The following is an 18,898-nucleotide window of genomic DNA, read 5'->3' on the forward strand; positions in this document are numbered from 1 at the left end:
ATCTCTCTCCCCTCAGGCCAACCCCCCATTGCTGTGGCCCCTTGAATAAAGAAAGCGTGCCTTGCTGTCTTTAACAGGTGCCACGATCAAGTTTTCCTTAACACCTGGCCACACCCAAGGTGATTTCACCTGTTAGTGGCTATTTGAAAATACCTGTCCTCTCCAAGGGGCGGCCCAAGGAGTTTGCATTTGTTTCAATCTTATCTGCAGCTTGAGTACAAGGCCCGGTGCGGAAGCAGCCAGAATTTCTGATCTTCCCTGTGTGGCCCCAGATCTGCAAGGACTTCTGTCTGAACAAATGGCAACTCTGTCCTTGGAGGAGCTCCTGCCAAACACCCCAGGGGTGTCTTTACACCCTATGTTTGATCCTTGAGCAAATCTTGCTGGACCTGCTTTGAAAATGGACCCAGAGCCTCCACTGCCTTTGCCACCCCCCTGGGCAGAACCACTGGCATTACCTTGCCTGGAGTTACTCACTAGCCCCTAGCTGGTCCTCTTCTTCACCCAGCTGCCAGAGAGGTCCTGTTATACCCAGGGTCAGATCCTGTCTCCCCTCTGCTCAGAGTCGCTTGAGGCTTCCACCCTACTCGGGGTAAATGCCATAGTCCTCGTAAGGGCCTACCCAGACCATGATCCTCACCCTCTCCCCATCACCTCTGCACCCTTGTTTTCTGCTATTCTCCTCGCTGCCCGCTCAGCTCCAGCCACACTGCTCTCGGAGTTATCGGTCTACCTCAGGGCCTTTGCACTGGCTACTCCCACTTCCTGGAACCTCCTTTCCTGGGATGTCCCTATGGCTTGCTCCCACCGTCCTTCAGGCCTTGGCTCCAATGTCATCTTCCCAGTGAGGTCTCCTCGAAACCCTGCTTTAAAGTCCCAACCTGCTCCCTTCACTTCTATCCCCGCCCCCTGCTTTATTTCTGCCCTTGGCTTTTAACACTTGCATACCCTACATCATAGGTATTAATGTTTGTGTTCTCTTTTCTCCCCAGTTCTGAGCATCCAGTGGGTGCTCAACGAGTGGAAGGACATTGCAACCCCGCTCTGTGAAGAGGGTGTGATCCCTGAGACATATTTCAGTTGGGATCTGCTGGCTTCGAATGCCCAGGACAGAGTTCCCAGCCTGAAGGTCACCGAGTCCTGCCCACATGTCCATTGTCACAAGCCTCCATCTGAGGGACTGATTTTCAAAAGTGTACAGACACTCCTGCAGTATTGCACACTATTTAAAAGTGACACTGAAGTCCTTGCAGGTTTTTGGCCATTATATATTTTCTCTGTCAACCCATACCCTCAACTCCGTGATTATTGCACGGAGGTCCTCCTTCTCAAAATAGCTGGGAAGGCCTTGTGTAGGGCCAGAAAAGGGATCTAATGAAGGAGTCTGGAGACCCCTGGCCATCCTTCATATGAGTTCCTGCCAGGGACATTGCTCACAGTTACTGTCACCCACCAGCTGACTGTGAGCACAGGTTCACCCACCAGAATAAGGCCATTCATACTTTGTTAACCTTGACTTCTGCAAGCCCTGCCATTCCACAAGCTGGGGGTTTTTGGAGCAGCTCTCAGCTTGGGCAGAATTCAGATGAGCTCTTGCAATCAACAGGTAATCAATTGTCGTATACCCTGGGCATCTGGGCCCCATGCACTGCTGGCGTGAAGGGAGTTCGGGTCACCTCAGAGCCGAGGTGGGGCTGGGGGTGCTTACAGTTGGGCAATCCCACTCTGCACAAGAGAGCTCAAAAGGGTTTGTGGGAATTTGGTCCACTGATCTTGGTTCAGATGTTAATCATACTGGCCGGCATTTATTGACCACCTACTATGCTCCTAATGCTTTTTTAAAGGCACGATCTCATTACAACAGCCTGATAGGCCTCTCCCCCTTTTTATTCTTTTTCTTTTCTTTTCTTTCCTTTTTTTTTTTTTTTTAATAGGTACGGAATTGAGGCTCCCAGAGGTTAAGTGACATGTTCAAAGCCCCCAGCGGGTCAAGTCCCAGAACGGCCTGACCCCAAAGTGAGTATTCTTGTTTTTTTTTCCCCCCTGAAGTCAGTATTCTTAACCATTCTTCCCCCACCCCAACCTTGAAGTTTCTGGGTAGACAGCCTCTGTAGGGCATCCCTACCTAGCAGCTACAACCTTGTGTCCAGACCTCCTTGGGTCATGCTGCCCTGGATCTCAAGTGGGGATGGCCTGCAGGAGGAAGCCTCATTTGTCATACGCAGCACCTGGCATCCCGTATGGGGCACTTCTTTGCCACCTCTGCTGCCGTCCCATGCCATAATAGAGCCCAGCTGACTGGAGCTTCCACGTGCCAGAGAAGTCCTTCCTTTTGGTTTACACAGTCTAAGTCCCCCTGGGGGAAAGCACAAGCCCCAAAGACTCTACAACCCTGAGTTCCTGGAGGGACACCCCTTCCGATGGGTCCCGCAGAAGGCATCCCTTTCAGCTGAGCCTGAAGCTCCCTGGCTATGGGAAGCCCAGGAAACTTTGCAGCCCTGACCCTTCAGGGCTCCTTCCTCGGGCTCCCTCCTGCCGGTCCTTGTCCCTCCTGGGGAGCCCAGCACGCTCTACTGAGTAGGATGCCCCCTCCTGGCCGGGTTTGTGGCCCCCTCCTTCCCCCCCCCGCCCCCCACGCCGTCCCCCGCGGGGAGCTTCTTTCTCCGAGAGCGCCTTGCCTGGCATTCTCCTTGCTTCTCAGCCCCTCCAATCGGGTGCGGGGCTCCTCGGGGGCGCCCCTTCTCTCCGGGTCCCCCGCCCGAGCCCGGCGCGGGGCGCCCCCTCTCCCTGCTTAGGGCGGGCGCCGCAACAGTGTCGCCGGCCGCCTGCAGGTGTCTCCCCACGGAGGGGCGCGCGTCCCTGCGCCGCGGCCGCTGCCAGGCGCCGGCGGCTCCTCGTCGAGGTGCACTCGCGCTCCGGGCTCCGGGCGCGCCGGAGCCGCTCCGCCGCTGCCGCCCGCCCCCCGCGCCCCCCGCGCCCCCCGCGCCGCGCCCTCACCCCGGGGAGGGGCGGGGAGAGCCATGGGCCCGCGCCGCGTCCGCCGCCGCCGATCGCAGGCGCCCGAGCCCCGGGGCGCGGCGGGCAGCGGCCGCTGACGCGGGGCGCCGGCTGCCAACTTCGCGCGCGGAGCTCCCCGGCGGCGCGGTCCCGGCGGCGCGGGCGGCATGAAGACGAGCCGCCGCGGCCGAGCGCTCCTGGCCGTGGCCCTGAACCTGCTGGCGCTGCTCTTCGCCACCACCGCCTTCCTCACCACGCACTGGTGCCAGGGCACGCAGCGGGTCCCCAAGCCCGGCTGCGGCCAGGGCGGGCGCGCCAACTGCCCCAACTCGGGCGCCAACGCCACGGCCAACGGCACCGCCGCCCCCGCCCCCGCCGCCGCCGCCGCCGCCGCCGCCGCCGGGAACGGCCCCCCTGGCGGCGCGCTCTACAGCTGGGAGACGGGCGACGACCGCTTCCTCTTCAGGAATTTCCACACCGGCATCTGGTACTCGTGCGAGGAGGAGCTCGGCGGGCTCGGTGAGTGAGCTGCGGCTCGGCGCCCGGCTACCCCACCCCCTCCCCGCCCCGGGCGGCGCGGCCCCCGCGGCCCGAGCCCCGGCCCCGCGCTCCCTCCCGGCGGCCGGCCGAGGAGCCCCGCGCTCCGCAGGACTCGGCCGCACGCCCGGGCACGGGGTGCGCGCGGGAGCGGGCCCGGGGAGAGTGGGGGGCGGCCGGGACGCACCGCCGTGCCGGGGCTCCGGGCGGAGCTGCTGCCCTTTCCGAGCGCCGGGCGCCTTTGGGGACGTCGCCGCGCCCCGGGGAGGCGCGTCTCCCGGGCACCCGGCCCAGCGGCCGGTCGGCGGGGCGCGAGCTCCTCTCCGCGCCAGAACTCGTCTCTGGGCTCGCCCCCTCCCCCGCCTTCGTTCGCGGGGCACTGGCTCCCCCTTCCCGGCCCGTCCCGCCTGGGGGAGGGCGCACCGACTGCTGCTACGAGGTCCACCCCCGCCCCGCCCCGCTCCGCAGATCCCCGGAGCCAGGGGCGGGTGGGGGGGGGGGTTGTCGTTCTCCTAGACGGAGCTCGGACAGCACGAGAGTCGGGGGTGCGGGGAGCCCTTCGTGTCCTGGCCCCGCCCGGGAGAGGATGCAGCGGGAGGGGGGCGAGGCGGCGGGAAAGCGGGACCGCTCGGCTCGGCTCGGCTCAAAACTGGTGGGGGTGGGGGTGGGGGTGACTTTTCAGAAGGCAGATCGAACTGCGCCCTTTGCCTCGCTCCTCTTCCCGTGCGCGCCCCAGGGCAGCCGGGGCGGAGTGAGTGTCCTCCAGACGGGCAGTGAGGCCGTGGGGCCGGGGTGGGGGTGCAGGGCCACACCACCCACTACCTCCCAGATCATGTTGTGCTCTAGGTCGGGGCGTGGGGACCCTCTTGAGTGAATTGACCTCTCTCCCCAAGGTTAAAAGTCTGTGCATGCACAGCTCTTCTGCGCTCAGGGACGTGGTCTATGTGGGTACCCTGATGTCCATGGGGGTGGGTGACAATGGAGTTTGCCCTGAACAAGCTGTTGGCCTGATTGGTTGTCTAAAGGACAGAGAGACAAGAAGGTGTAAAATAAACCCAAGGAGGCTGCTCCCTCTGCCTGGAGTTCCCTTCCCCACATCTTCCCTGGCTGGCTCCTCACTCCACTGGCAGGTCCCCACCCCGCTTGCCAGGCAGGGTCTTCTGGAGAGAAGACCTCCCCATCCCCTTCGGAGGCAGGGTCCCCTAACTTTGTCTCTCGTCACCACCTTTATCTTCTTCATCAAGCTTGGCACAACCTGAGATTTCCTGGAGCCTGCCTCTGGTCACTAGCCTCTTGTCCCCTGTCTCCACAGGATGTCCCTGTGAGGGCAGGGCCTGGGTTGCCTGCTTGACGGTCATCCCCAGCCTCTGGGGAGCATCTAGTGCACAGGAGGTCGTCGGTACACTTTGGTGGGATTCATGTGGGAAGAGGGCCTGGGATGATAAACCTGCAAGGTTTCCTGGGGTGCCGTGCGCTCTGCCTTGCCTCTGGAGGTGCCCTGATGAACTTCTCTGTGACCACCTGTGATGCTAGCCGTTTGTCAGACAGCCGCTGTTTGAATAGGCTTCCACCTCTGACCGGTTTCGCCCCATCAGACTCCCTTCTGATGTGCACTCAGAACTCACATCTTTACTCCGGGATGTAAAAAAAAAAAAAAAAAAAAAAGAACCTCAAAAGGTATCTTGGCTAAAATTTTCTGCTTTCCACTCAGTCTGACCCTGACCTTTTCCACGGAGGCCTCATAATGTCTTATCCTGGGGAACATCTGCACCTTTTGGGGTAGAGGTCCCCACACATCACCTCCACTTGTCACCAAGTTTCTCCTTTGTGTAGAAGCTCAGCCTCCTTGTCCTTCCTTTACGCACATACTTAAAAACCCAAGGCTGCGTCTCTGGAGTGGTCCGGTCCCTGCCTCCGTGGGGTGTCCCGGCCGCCGATGGCTGGCTGAGTCTCTTCACTGGGGTCTCTCCTGGCTTCTCCCTGAAGGTCACGGCCCCACCTCTTGTGGTGATTTCCCTGTGCGGCGCGCATCCATGTCACTCATCCAAGGCTCGACTCGGGATGTTTAAGCCCGAGCAGTTTAAAAGATTATTAATTGAAAAACATTTAAAGCAATGTTGGCTTACATTTATTGAGCCCTTAATGCGCACCAGGCACTGCTAAACTTCTTACCTGCCAGATCTTGCTGACTCCTTGCCAACACCTCCGTGGCAGGCCCTCCTAGGGTGCCTACTCTTCAGATGAGGAATTGGGGGTTCAGAGAGGTTTTTGTCCAGGCGTCCCAGCTGGTGAGGGGGCCCTGATTATCTTCGGGGACAGAAGGGCATCAGGGTGAAGTGAATGATGCTGTTGGGGGATCCGGGATGGGCACCATTTTGGGGGGCTCTCCGCCAGAGACCCTCTCCCCAGTGCTCTGTTCATAAAAACACGGGTGGTTAGTTTGTTGGGTAAATAAAACAAACCCACAGTTTTCCCTTTTCTCTTGATCGCTGTTGGCTAGAGATCGCCCCTCCCAGAAAATCACAATTTTCCTCCCCGAGAGCTTGGAAAATAGTTATCAGCCTGTCAGAGCCGGTGAGAAATTGGGGAGGTCTGTGCCAGCTTGGATGGTTTCCCTGGCTGAACCCACAATGCCCAAATCCTGCCTCACCGCCTCCATGATCCTGTAAGGATGTCAGGGAGTACCTGGCCTCAAACTTTTGTTGCTATGACAACCTTTCTTCTGCGTTCTGTGACCATTTTGTAATTTATTTTTTATTCGAAGAGGGAAAAAAAAATGCCCCAACACCCTCCCCCCCCATAAAAAATCCTGTGCTCCTCTCTCCCCACCCCTGAGACATCAAGGACCATGTTCTTTCCCTCCTGCCCAAACTACAGGGAAGGCTTTCTTTCCTTCCCAGTGTTTTACGTTCACCCCAACGAAAACACCACCCACGAAATCCTGACCTCTCCGTGAGAAGCAGCTGCTAAGTGCTCCTTCCTCTCCAACGCTTGTTCGGTAATTTCTCTCTGTGCCCAGAAGAGCCTCTCCCCACTCTGGGCAGCCACAGGAAAATCTAATAAGCCCTTTTACCCACATGAAAAAGTCTACAGCGTTCACAAAGAAAACTGCAGCCTGTCCTAAACAGACTCAATCTCACCAGACCGGGCACAAAGAAAGCTTTTCTCCTTCTTCCAAGAAGGAGCATCAACCTCCTTCAACAAACAGAAAGGGAGCGTGGCCTTAACACAGAATTAGCCCGAGCCCTTCACGCAAATTGGATTTCTCCTCTGTATTAGACGGTCAGCAGGGCTGGGTGGTTGCCCGTTGTTGGCATTCTGGGGGTGGGGGCAGCGGAGGAAAGGTCTGGAGAAAGAACAGGGAAGGTCTGGGGGTTGGGGAGATGGGCTGGCGGGACGTGTGCTTGTGCTAAGTGGGAGCACAGGTGAGGTTGGGCTTCCTCTCGTGTGTGTTTGAACCTGAGTAAGTAGGTGACTCGGGAAGCCTGGAGGGGAGGCTGGGCAGGGTGGAGGAGGGCTTGCTGGGGTGCCTGGAGGGAGGTGGGACTGAGGCAGCCGCAGGGAAGGGAGGGACGGGTCACAGGAAGCAGGAGCACTGTTTCTCCCGGGATGGGTGGATGGGTGGAGCAACGCCATTTGTGAAGGATGGAAGCTTCTCGAGTCTCCTGTTGGCAGTGTGGTTTGGGCAACAGCCTCAGTTTGCTCCCCTGTAGAGCGGGGATCAGAGCAGGTGGCACTGGTTGGAGGTGGGAATATTCAGGGAAATAGTGTGGGGAAGGTGCCGCTCACCTGCTGGGTGTGTGAGTGCCCCCTGCCCCCTCCAGAGGGCCGCCACCCTCCTCTCTCCCGTACACTTCTGCAGCGGTCACCCTGCTTCCTTCGCTGACCCCACTCTCGGCTCTCCACCCAGCCCCACAGCAATGGCCAGATCCTGTCCCTCCTTTGTTCAGCCCCCTCCGATGGCCCTGCTGTCACTTAGAGTCAAAACCCCATCCTCCCATGGCTCCTCCCGGCTGTGCCACTTCTCTGGGCTCCTCTCCTGCTCCCCCCCCGCCCCCGCCATCGTGGTCACTGATGGTCCCTGCCACACTGGCCCCCAAACGCCAGGCACACTCAGCCTCAGAGCCTTTGCACTGGCCCTTCCCTCTGCCTGGAATGCTTTTCCCCTAGATGGCCGCAAAGCTATTTCTGGAAACTTCTTCAAGTCCGTGCTGAGCTCTCTCTGAGCACCCAGTTCAAAACTGATCTCCCCACATTTCCTGCTTGCTTTTTCTTCTAGCACTTGCCACGGACTTTACCTCGTCTGCTTTGTGTATTGCCCACCAGCTCCGTGAGGGTGGCGGAATCTGCATTTATCTGCTTGGTTCATTGTTGCTTCTTAGGCCTCAGGACACTGGCACGCAGTAGGTGCTCAGTGAACATTTGTGGGGTGAATGTTGGATGCTGTTGGGAGGGCTGCGCGTTCTCGGGCTCCAAGTGTCTTCTTCCCCTGCAGTGAGGCAGGGGGCCAACCGGGGACACCTCCTCTTTCACTGAGGTGCCCACTACACACAGCCCTCCTTTACACAGCCAGGTGCTTGTGGGGTGGGGCCATTCTCACTCAGGAGGACAAAGCCCCTAGCTGAGCCCCCCTTTCTTGCTTCCCCTTCTTTTCTACAGAAAACCCCAGATCTTCTGCCTGTTCCCTTCAGTTAGGCCGCAACCTTTTTCACGAGTACGAGGACAGATATGATGTCCCCACCCAGGAGGCTTCTAGTGCTCGGAGCGTGTCGGTGTAATATCAGACGGGCTTTGTGTTAGGCTCGTCCGATGGGCGAGGACTCGGACTGCGAAAGGCCACCAAGATCAGTGTTGTTTTCTTCCATTTCCAGAACAGCTCTCTGACAGCCTCGTGCCATGGTTACACCTATTTTCTGGGGCACAGAGAGATGAAGTGACTTGCCCAAGGTCACACAGCTAACCAGAGGCAGAGCTGGGATGTGCACCCAGGCAGAAGGTTCCAGAAGCTGGCTCTTGCCTGCTGTGCGGCACCACACCCCCACCAACGCAACTCATTCAGGCTCCCTGGGCTCCTCCAATAGAAGAAGAGCTGTGCACCGGAGTCACGAGCCCCGGGTTCGAGCCCAGGCTCCGATGCCTACTTGCCGAGTGGCTCTGGCTAAGTCCCATTCCCACCCTTTCTGGCCTTTTCTTTCCTCATGTGTAGAAGGAAGGTTTTCTGTATTTTTTTGTCTGGATGGCAGAGGCAACAGAGCACCCCATGATGACAGGCTTCAGGGACAGACAGCCGGGGCCCCAGCCCCCGTGCCACCGCTCGCCTGCTGTGTGGCCTTGGCTGGGGGCTCGCCGTCTCTGGGCCTCAGTTTCCTTGGCTGGGACGCAGGGACGATCAGAGCTGCCTCACCAGCCTTGCTGGAGGTAAAGCACCGCAAACACCCAGTAAGGGCTGTGACTGACCCCGTGGCCCGGGGTCCGCTCGGAACCGTCCATCTGTTTCCTTTGGCCCCGCAGTGTTTACGGTCTTGGAATGAGTCGACAACAATTGAAAATGGAGACACTTCACGGAAACATCTGGATTTGTGGCTTTCCTCAAAAGCCTGGCAGGTCCGTGAACAACCGGGCCCGGGATCCTGTGGGAGTGGCAGTGGGCCCTCCCGGGAGGCCACAGGCCGCCCCCTCGCTGTGGACACGACCTGCCCCCTTCCAGGGCCCCAGCCTTGGAAGAGTCCTCCTTGGTGCCTCTGGTCCTCTTGTCTCCATCTCGTCCTGCCGGCTCTTCATTCAGAATCCAGCCCCTGCCGACCAGGCCCTACAGCTCTGCCCTGGCCTGTGTCCTGGCACCCCGCCCCCGGACTAGGGCAGTAGGCCCTCCCTGGGCTCCCTGCTTCTGCCCTCGGCCCCCCTGGTCTGCTTTCTACCCAGCAGTGAAACCCAAGTCAGATCACCTCCGTCCGCTGTGCAGTCCGTCTCACGCAGGTTCAGGGCCAGCGCCTTCCAGGGCCTGTAGCCCGCTGTGCTGTACCCGCCTCACCTCTCTTACGGCACCCCCTTCACTCCGCCCCAGCCCCAGGAGCCTCCTTGCTGGTCCTTGAACAGGCCAACGCCTTTCTGCCCCAGGGCCTTTGTACTTGCTGTTCCTGCCATCTGGGAACTCTTCTCCCACATGTCTGCAAGGCCGGCGGGTCTGGGCTCAAATGTCCTCTTTCCCAGGGGCCTTCCCTGACCACGCCCTCTCAATCAGCAACCTCACCCCCCGCCCCAGCACTTCCCTCCCACCTTCTCCCCCCGTGGCTGTGATCATGGTGTTACCCACTACATATCATACTCCTTTATCTTATGATCTCTCTCCCCTGCTCCCCAGCCAGCTCCGTGGGGACAGGACGTGGTCCGTGTCACAGAGTGCCACATTCCAGCGCCTAGACGGGCTGGCACTTAGTGAGGGTGCAGTGACGGTGTGTTGAATGCATTTGGGATTCTAGAACTTCTCTGGACTTCTGGGTACAGCCAGAGGCCCCGGCTCTGTGCTCCGTGCCCGTCATTCCCACAGACCTGTCAGTCAGTCTTCTTCGCTCTCCCCTCTTCTGTTCTGCTCCTGAGAAGCGGTGTTCCGTGGGACCCCGTGGGGAGCTGGAGGGGTTCAGTGTGCTCATTGCCCCTGTCTAATCTGGGGGACCAGGCTTTTGGGGATGCTATGACCTCGGGCCTCTCTGTGTTGCCCGCAGGACTGTGGTGTTGAAGCTCTTTTGGTCCCAAGTGACAGAAGCAGACTCAAGCCCCAATATGGAAAAGGCGTGCCTCATGGGGGGCTACTGCCCCCCACAGTGTCCAGGTGGAGATGCAATCACCAGGCCTCGCAGGTCAGAGCCAAGGCCACCCGGGCTCCTGGAGGCCCGAGGTGGTGGGCCCTCCTGCCAACTAAAATCCTACAGGGGCCATCCTGGAACAACAGGAGAGGGCCATAGAGGGGTGGTGGGGGCTGTGGGGAACCGGGGGCATCTGCCTCCACTAGAAGGGCAGCTGCTGAGCCCTAGATGACCATTCTCATTGCAGGGTGGAGGCCCATATGGGACCCTATTGTCCATTTTGTCAAAACTCCAGGTGTTTCTAGGAAATCTCCTGATTGTTAAAATTTGGGAACCGATTCAATTAAAAAATAAGAAGCCTGCCCTGCTGCAGGCCAAAAGCAAACACTTCCAAGGGGGCGAGCAAACCCTCCTCTTGCCAGTTTGCAATTTCTAGAGCCGAGCTTTGCTGGTAACAAGATTTGATTCCACGTCTGTTGGTTCACAGTCTTGAGACAGAATCTGATGGGACGGTGTGGTGCAGGGGGCCGCGATTGGTCCCGTCTGCTGTGTTCTGGGAGGGGGGTAGGATTGCACAACCAGTCCTGTGGGAGAGAGGGCCAGAACTGGGAGCCAGGGCAACGGAGGGTCCTAGGGCAGACATTCCAAAAAGGAGTCCATCCTCTTGGCCAGCACTGTAGGAATCACTGCAAGCAAGAGAAACTCATTTGAAATGGCCTTGAGCAAAAAAAAAAAAAAAAAAAAAGGGAACTATGGTCTTTTTTTTTATAGATTCTGATTTTTTCTAAAGATTTTATTTATTTATTTGTTTGAGAGAGAGTGAGAGCACAAGTGGGGGGAGAAGCAGAGGGAGAGGGACAAGCAAGACTCTGTGCTGAGCTTGGAGCCCGATGCGGGGCTTGATCTCACGACCCTGAGATCATGACCTGAGCCAAAACCAAGAGTGAGACGCTTAACTGACTGAGCCACCCAGGCGTCCCCCCCACTTTAAAGTAATCTCTGTACCCAAGCTAGGGCTCAAACTTGCAACCCTGAGATGAAGAGTCACATGCTCCGCCGACTGAGCCAACCAGGCACCCCCGTGGTGCCTCTTAATAGAAAGTCTCATGAGAAGAGTCTGGGTGTGTGACGTGGCTGGATCAAGCAGGGTTGTTGGGACTCTGTCTTTCCAGCACTTGGCTCTGCCTTCCTCTGGATTAGCTTCATTCTCAAGCGGACCCTCCCCTCTGGCTGTCCCTGACAGCTTTGAGCTTCCCTCCTGTCCTTCCAAGAACTTCAGTGGAAAAGCAAGGTCTTCCTTCCCAAGGTCGAAACAAAAGTCCCAGAACTGGTTCTCAGAGGATGAACTGGATTGTGTCCCCAGCCCTGAACTGATCAGTGTGGCCCAAGTGGGTGGCCAGGCCTTGGTCACTTGTGCCCTTGGTCACATGGTGACACCCCAGGGGGCAGGAGATGAAGACATCTCTGCCCGAGCCACGTGGTCTGAGAGTGAGAGGAGTGTAGCAGTTAGCTCTTGCCACGTAACGCTGTGTAACAACAACACCTCCGTGGCATACAACAATAAATGCCTCCATGGTAGGCATTTACTCAGCTTGAGTGTGTGGCTCAGCAACTTAGGCTGGGCTGGGCTCACTCACGTGCAGTGGGCACTGGCTGGGGGCTGGGATGATGGAGGCAACCTGGGCCTCTTATCCTCCAACAGGCTAGCCGGGGCCGTTCTCATGGTCGTGTCAGAGACGTGAACGCGGGAGCAAGCCACACTGTGTTGTGCTCTTCCAGCCCTTGCAGACACCGCGTGTACTTACATCCCATTGGCCAAAGCAAGTCACATGGCCGAGCCCAGAGTCGGCGTGTGGGGGTGCTGCAGAGTTATGGCGGCCAAGGGCATGGATACATGGAAGGGGGAGGAATTGGGGGTATTAAAGCAATCGCTCTATCACAGGCATCCTTCAGACTCCGGGGCTGGTCCTAGTAAAAGGGGCAGTAGATGCTGGTCAGGTAGGAACAGAGATGCCCCCCTGACACAGCAGGGGTGCATCTGGGAACCGGAGGAGTTTGTGGCCATGCCCTCCAACCCTGGCCTCCTTCTTTTAGCCAAGACACTACAGCTGTGCTTGAGGCCAGGGGTTCTTAACTGTTGGGGGCTCTGCGGCTCTATGATGCTGGCATAAAACCAGGTGCCCGCATCGCAGAGAAAGGCAACCCCCAAACACACCACTTGGCCGACAGTTTCCTGACGTCCATCCCCGGAGACCACATCAGGCTATCTCTGATCCACCTGGTGTTTCCCGAACTTGGCCTATGCCCCCGATTCATCTAGAGAACTTGTTAAAATGCAGATCCCCAGGGTCTTGCCCTTGGACTTTTTGCTTGGTGTGTCTGGGGTGAGGCCCGGGAATCTGTATTTCTAAATAGCTCCCCAGGGGTTTTGGGGAACACGGCGGGCATGAGCACCAGTGTTCGGAGCCAGCCCTGTCATTTTGCATCTGGGAATGAGGCAGTGGGCAGGCCTGGCTCCCTCCCTCCGAGCCCCTGCCTGCCGGCTCCCCCTTCCAGGCGGCTCCCCCTACCAGCCGGCTCCCCCTGCCTCCTGCTCTCTGGTCTCCTGGGACCACCTTCTGCTCCCCCTGCTCTAGGTGCTGGCCTCCCTGCAGTTCTGGATGCTCCAAGCTGATTTCCCACTGCGGGGGGTTGGCTGTTGCCCGTCCCTCGCCCAGAATTCCCTTCCCCTGTATCTGTAGGTCTCTGCCTCGTCAACCCCTAGCCCTAGCTTCTGTCTCCTCCTGAGGCGGCTCCCTGCAATGACCTTTTTATTTATTTCCGTGCCTCTTCACGATTTGTATCTCTCATCCCAAAGTGAGCACCTCAGAGCAGACCAGAGACGGCGTTCAGCTTCTCACTGTGGTGTCCCAGGAGCGGGACACAGTGGTCCTTAGGAAGTGGCAAAATCCCCTGGGATCGGAGAGCTGACACCCAGTGCCTCCCCATCCTGGGAATGTGCATGTTGCCTTGGAAATGCTCAAACCCCACGGAATCATTGAGGAGGGCTGTGGGGGTGGGGGTGGGCAGGCTGTGTGTGTGTCGGGGGAGGGGTGGGGGACAACGCGACGGGGCAGGGTCACACAGCCCCCATGGCTCCCCAGGCCTGTCCCATGGACCTCACAGATCCCAAGGAACGTGTGGTTTGGGTGGGGACACTGGTGGAGACCGTGGTTTAGAACAGAGCAAGCAGGAGGTTTTCGTCTTCCGAGTTTTCAGAGGAAACGTGGTCCTCAGTTTCTGTATCTGAAAAGTGGGGGTAATGGTGGTACCAGGCTTTTTGGATGGGCTCCTTCCAGGGATTCCTGGTTGATATCTCCTCCACATGGAAGGCCAGAATCCCTGCCCCCAAACAGTCCCTCAGCTCCAAAAATGAACACGAGGGACCCGAACTCTGTAATTGGCTGGTGATGGTGGTGAGATGTGGAAGGTGGCCTGGCCCCACGCTGCCCAGGCCGTTGGGATAACTGGGTTGTAGGGTGTGGGGCCTGCCCACTTCCCTGCTGGGGTCACGGCCAGTGGCTGTGGGGGCCTTGTCCTGTGTCCCAGCCTCCCAGGGACCGGGTCCAAGGTGATGGCTGGACCAGGGTGGGGAGAGGACAGAGCGGGGTGGGGAGAAGCAGAGCAAGATGAAGGGACAGAGAGGAAGAGAGACAGACACAGGGGCACATGCAGACACACGCACACACATGTGCGCACGCGGAGGGAGCGGGCCTGAGGAGCTGGAGGGGAGCCGCGGAGGGGAGCCTGACATAGCCCGGGAGGCAGGAGGGGGCACCTCTGGCCCTTTCTCTGCCCTTTTCCAGGAGTCTGCGGCTCTGCCCAGGGCGGCTCTTCCAGGTCTTCCTCCCTTGGCCCTGGGCGTGGGGGGGCGGGGGGAGGCAGGGCAGCCAGGCCGGCCCCTCGCCCAGTCTCCCTCCTCACTCCACCCATGCCCTGTTGGGGGGCCTCTCCAAACCTACCAGGTTATTTTTGTCAGTCATTCGCAAGCTAGGAAACTCAGTCTGTGGGAGGCAGCTTCTCAGCAAGCCAACTGGATCTGCGCCCTGTCGCCTCTGGGACACACTTGTGGATCCTCCACAACCCTCTGTCTGTGTCCGTTTGTCCTCCCTTCTCTCCGGGCCTCTGTCCACCCTGCGTTCTCTGTCAGAGGGTCCAGCTCTGGAGAAGGGGAGGGAGAGGCTCAACTCCCTGCTTCTGTCTGTCCCCCCGTTCATGCCGCATCCCCCCACCTTGCCATGCGAGAGCTCTTCTGGGTGGTCCTGGAAGAAGCAGAGAGGGAGGGAGACCCTCCCCGGAACACAGTTGGGTGGGGTGGACACAAGTCTCCAGTCACCACTCTGTTGCTGCCTCCACTTGGGGGTTTGAAGGGAATGGACAAACCCCACACTAACCACTTGCTGTCGCGCCCTCACCAGCCGGGACAGGCTGCGTCATGCTGCCGTAACCGGCTGCAAATCTGGGAAGGTTCAAACAACCGTGGCGACTGTGTTTCATGTTGTCCTCCTCAGGGACCCGGATAAGAGAGGCTCCATCTCCAGGCCTCCATGGCTGCTGAGGCCAGGGCACGGGATGAGTTTCTGCCTAGAAATGGCACCTGCCACTGGCCAGAGCAAATCCCAAGGTCGCATCTAACATCCTCAGGGGCTGGAGGATGGCCGTCCTACCATGGGCCTAGAAGCAGGGAGCTGGGAAGACTGGTGACGGCGGCGGGGATGGCTACCACACCCGCACCCTGCCCCTCTCAGCCCCATCTCAACAAACGACAAAAGACACAGACGCACATACACACCACTCAGTCCATCAGCACATCCTATTGGCTTCTTTGAAAATCATATCCGGAGTCCAAACATTTCTCGCCCTCTCTCTGCTACCGTGGCTGAGCCAGGACCATCCCTTGCCTGGACAACCCCAGCACCCCCCTCACTGGTCTTCCTGCCTCCCCTTGTGCCCCATAGTCTGCTAAGAGTTCCTGTACTCATTGGATGACGTCCCTCCAGTGGTCTCATCTCACTTGGGTAAAGCCAAAGTCCTTCCAGTGGCTGCAGAACCGGACCTAAGTTGTCCCTCTTGTCTATTACATTGTTCCTCGCTTCCTCTGCTGGGCTTTTGTGCCCACCCCCGGGCATGTTTCTGCCTCAGGGCCTTTGCACTTACAGATTCCTCAGCCTGAACACTCTTTCCCAGATTCCCACCCCTTCACTAATAAAATATGGGGGGTCTTCTCTGGTCACTCTGTTTAAAACCGTGACCCCCCACTCCCAGCACTCTTCCACCACTCAGCTTAATTTTTTTTCCTATAACGCTTCTCCTCCTGACATTCATGGACCTCAAATGCCCCAGTGACAGTCAGCCCATTCTCAGAGAATCACGAGCTACATCGACTCTGTTTTATGGACAAGGACACTCAGTCTCTGCAGGGAAAATGACTCCTTGCAGAGCTGGCGCTGGGACCCGGATTGGTTCCCCTTGGCCCTGGCTTCTAGCTGCTGGTCTTTTGTTATCCCTTAAAGATCCACAGACCTTGATCTTCAGTTTCATGACTTCTGCTCGATTTGTCAGAAGAACGGTTATTTAAAAATAGCCCTTCCCCGCTCCCCAAGAAGCCACTTTTCCTGGGATGGGTAGGAAGTGAACAGTTGGAATTACTCCGAAGGGAAGCCTTGAGATTCTTTTTTTAAAAAAAGATTTTATTTATTTATTAGAGAGAGAGAGAATGAGCAGGGGGAGGGGCAGAGGGAGAGGGAGAAGCAGGCTTCCTGCTGAGCAGGGAGCCCAATGCGGAGTCCTGGGATCATGACCTGAGCCGAAGGCAGACGCTTAACCAACTGAGCCACCCGGGTGCCCCGAGCCTTGGGATTCTTATTCATTCTTTCATTGAGTTTTGTGAGCACCTACTATATGTTAGGTTTTGTCTGTAAGTGCAGGGATGTTAGCAGGTAACAAGACAGAGGGAGTTTTTAATCTCATGGAGCTTGCATTCTAGAGCAGGAAGACAGACACGAGGTTGTATATACATTTGTGCATTTTACTGAGATTTATTGAGCCCCTGCTAAGGCCACTGTGGGTTTGGTGGTGAGCAAAACAGACAAAGGCCTTGTCTTCACAGATCTGACATCCTAGGCAATGAGAACAGGTTTATTGGTGATCCTGGCCATGTGGCACCAGATTCAGGCCAGAGTGACCCTGGGACTCAGGGGTTGGGGAAACAATCAGACTCCCTGCAGGAGTGAAGGCTGACTGGCTGATTCCACATGTGTTCTTGCTTGCACCAGCCCGACACATCTCTGTGACTTTTCATTTTCCTGCTAACGGTGGTGGAGTAGAATTTGGAGACCTATGGTCATCTTTCCATATATGGACCCTCACCTACCAGCCAAGTTGTTCTCGACCTTCAAGTATTTTCTGGGACAGTTATTCCCGTTTTCAAGGATTTATCCTCCTTTGTAATAAGAGATTATTTGGAAGGATTTTCTGGAGGCTGTCTTGTCTTCTTCAGTCTTCATTTACTTATTTATTAATTCACTCATTCATTCAGCCTGTTTACTGAGAGTTTATCTGCTGGGCACCAGGAATATTGGAGAACTTGATGAACAAGGTCCCTGCTCGCAAGGAGCTCACATCCCAGTGGAGAGAGAGAGAATAGATAAGTTAATAAAATAATAATAGCTAATTCAGTAATTTCATAGAGACGTAAGTGCTACAGAACAGGGCCATGAGGTGGCACTCAAGGTTGGAGTTGCTTTTTTTTTTTTTTTTTAAGATTTTATTTATTTATTTGACAGAGAGAGAGCACAAGGCGGAGTGGCAGGCAGAGGGAGAAGGAGAAGCAGACTCCCTTCTGAGCTGGGAGCCCGATGTAGGACTCGATCCCTGGATCCCGGGATCATGACCTGAGCTGAAGGCAGACACTTAACCATCTGACCCACCCAGGCGTCCCCGAGATTAGAGTTTTTGATAGGGTGTCATGGAAACTTCCTTGAAGGAGTGCCTCAAGAAGTGAGACCCGAATGAGCTAAGGGAGGCAGCCTTCTGGGGGCGAGGAGAATTCTAGGCAGAAGTAGTTCATCCTTAGTGGTGGGTCACTTTGGTTTTCTATCCACGGAGTCAATTTTCTGTGAGTTGTGTTTTCTTGGAAAATAATTTATTCATCGAGAGTTTTGAACTGACTTGAGTAAAATTTAGCACAGTATTTTCTTAGGATTAAAAGGAAAAGTCTCTCTTTGATTGGTTTCCTTTTTGTACTCCTTGTCCTGTGGATTTGAGTTTTCTTTCTCTTGTTTTTCTTGTTGGAGTCTGCCGAGTGTGATAGGGGCCCTGGTGAACGTTGCTTTTCACACCCTCCAGAAAATGCAGACTGGCTTGAAATCCTTACATGGGACCTGGGCTGAGATGTCACATCCTCACTCTGGAGACCCTGATAATTTGGTCCAGCTTCCCCTCCTTATTTTTCAGCCCAGATCTTGCCAGGCTGTTTTACGGTCCCTGCCCTCCTCCCATCCCAACCCCCCTGCCTGTTTTTAAGAATCAGTTCTCTAAAAAAAAAAAAAAAAAGAATCGGTTCTCTATCAATTCTGTTTGTTTAAATTTTCGAATACAGCCTGTTTTCCTTTGGCTCAGTTTTTTGGGGTTTGTTTTATTAGCATTTTCACATATTTGAGTTGAAAACTTTGTTTCTGTAGTTAAAAAAAAAAAAATGCATTTAATGCTATGAGTTTGCCTCTGAGCCTCACTTTGGCCCTGTCTTGTGAGTTTCAAAATACATTGCTTTCTTTGAAATGATTTTCTGAAATCACAATTTTGTCTCTAACAGTTCTTTTTTTTTTTTTAAGATTTTATTTATTTATTAGAGGAAGAGAGAGTGGGAGAGAGAGAGAAAGCATGAGCAGGGGGAGGGGCAGAGGGAGAAGCAGACTCCCCGCTGAGCAGGGAGCCTGATGCAGGACTCAAACCCAGGACCCCGGGATCATGACCTGAGCCGAAGGCAGACGCTTAACGACTGAGCCACCCAGGCGCCCTTGTCTCTAATGGTTCTGAAACTTCATTTTCGTTTCTCATTAATGCAAGAATAATTTAGTAGAGCACTAGAAATTTCCCAGTGCTTTGTCTTATTTGCTGAAATGTTTGGCATCGATTTCTAGTTTTATTGAATCATAAAGTGACCTGTGAACTTTCTGCTTCATAATCCTTAAGAATTTTTTGGGCAGTGTCTTGGTAAATGTCCCTGAAAAAGCAGGGACAGTCCCTGTGTGTCGGGTAAAGCAGCTCTATAGCTATATTATTCAAGGACTTTCTTGTTTATTTCTCTGCTGTCTTGATGTGACAAAAGCTGAAGTAGGTCAAAGTCTTTCCCTTCCATAGAATTCTTTCCATTTTTACTTGTGTCTCTGCTAGTTTTTGTTTTTATAAAGTTTGATTCGATGTTATTCATCACAGAACGATTCATGACAGTTATATTTTCATTGTGAAATTGTGGATTTTATCTTTTGTCAAGATAAAATGACTGTTTTCCCCTAGTGAAT

General features: G+C 56.0%; 1 protein-coding gene across 12 annotated transcripts in view; it reads left to right on the forward strand.

Annotated features, from left to right (window-relative positions):
• The first annotated feature begins 3,021 nt into the window (after positions 1 to 3,021).
• Positions 3,022 to 18,898, forward strand: part of GSG1L (GSG1 like) — a 230,726-nt gene continuing 214,849 nt past the window's right edge. For 2 of the 12 annotated variants that reach the window (XR_013448788.1, XM_036066351.2), the window contains exon 1: positions 3,026 to 3,516. Coding sequence is in view for 10 of the 12 variants with exons in the window: in XM_036066351.2 (XP_035922244.2) it covers positions 3,165 to 3,516 (352 nt within the window). In the remaining 2 variants the exon portion in view is untranslated. Of the gene's footprint in view, positions 3,517 to 18,898 lie in introns of all 12 variants that reach the window. The other 10 variants (XM_078074665.1, XM_036066339.2, XM_078074664.1 and 7 more) reach the window with 10 other exon arrangements.

Source organism: Halichoerus grypus, chromosome 6, assembly GCF_964656455.1.
Source record: "Halichoerus grypus chromosome 6, mHalGry1.hap1.1, whole genome shotgun sequence".
Lineage (NCBI taxonomy): Eukaryota > Metazoa > Chordata > Mammalia > Carnivora > Phocidae > Halichoerus > Halichoerus grypus.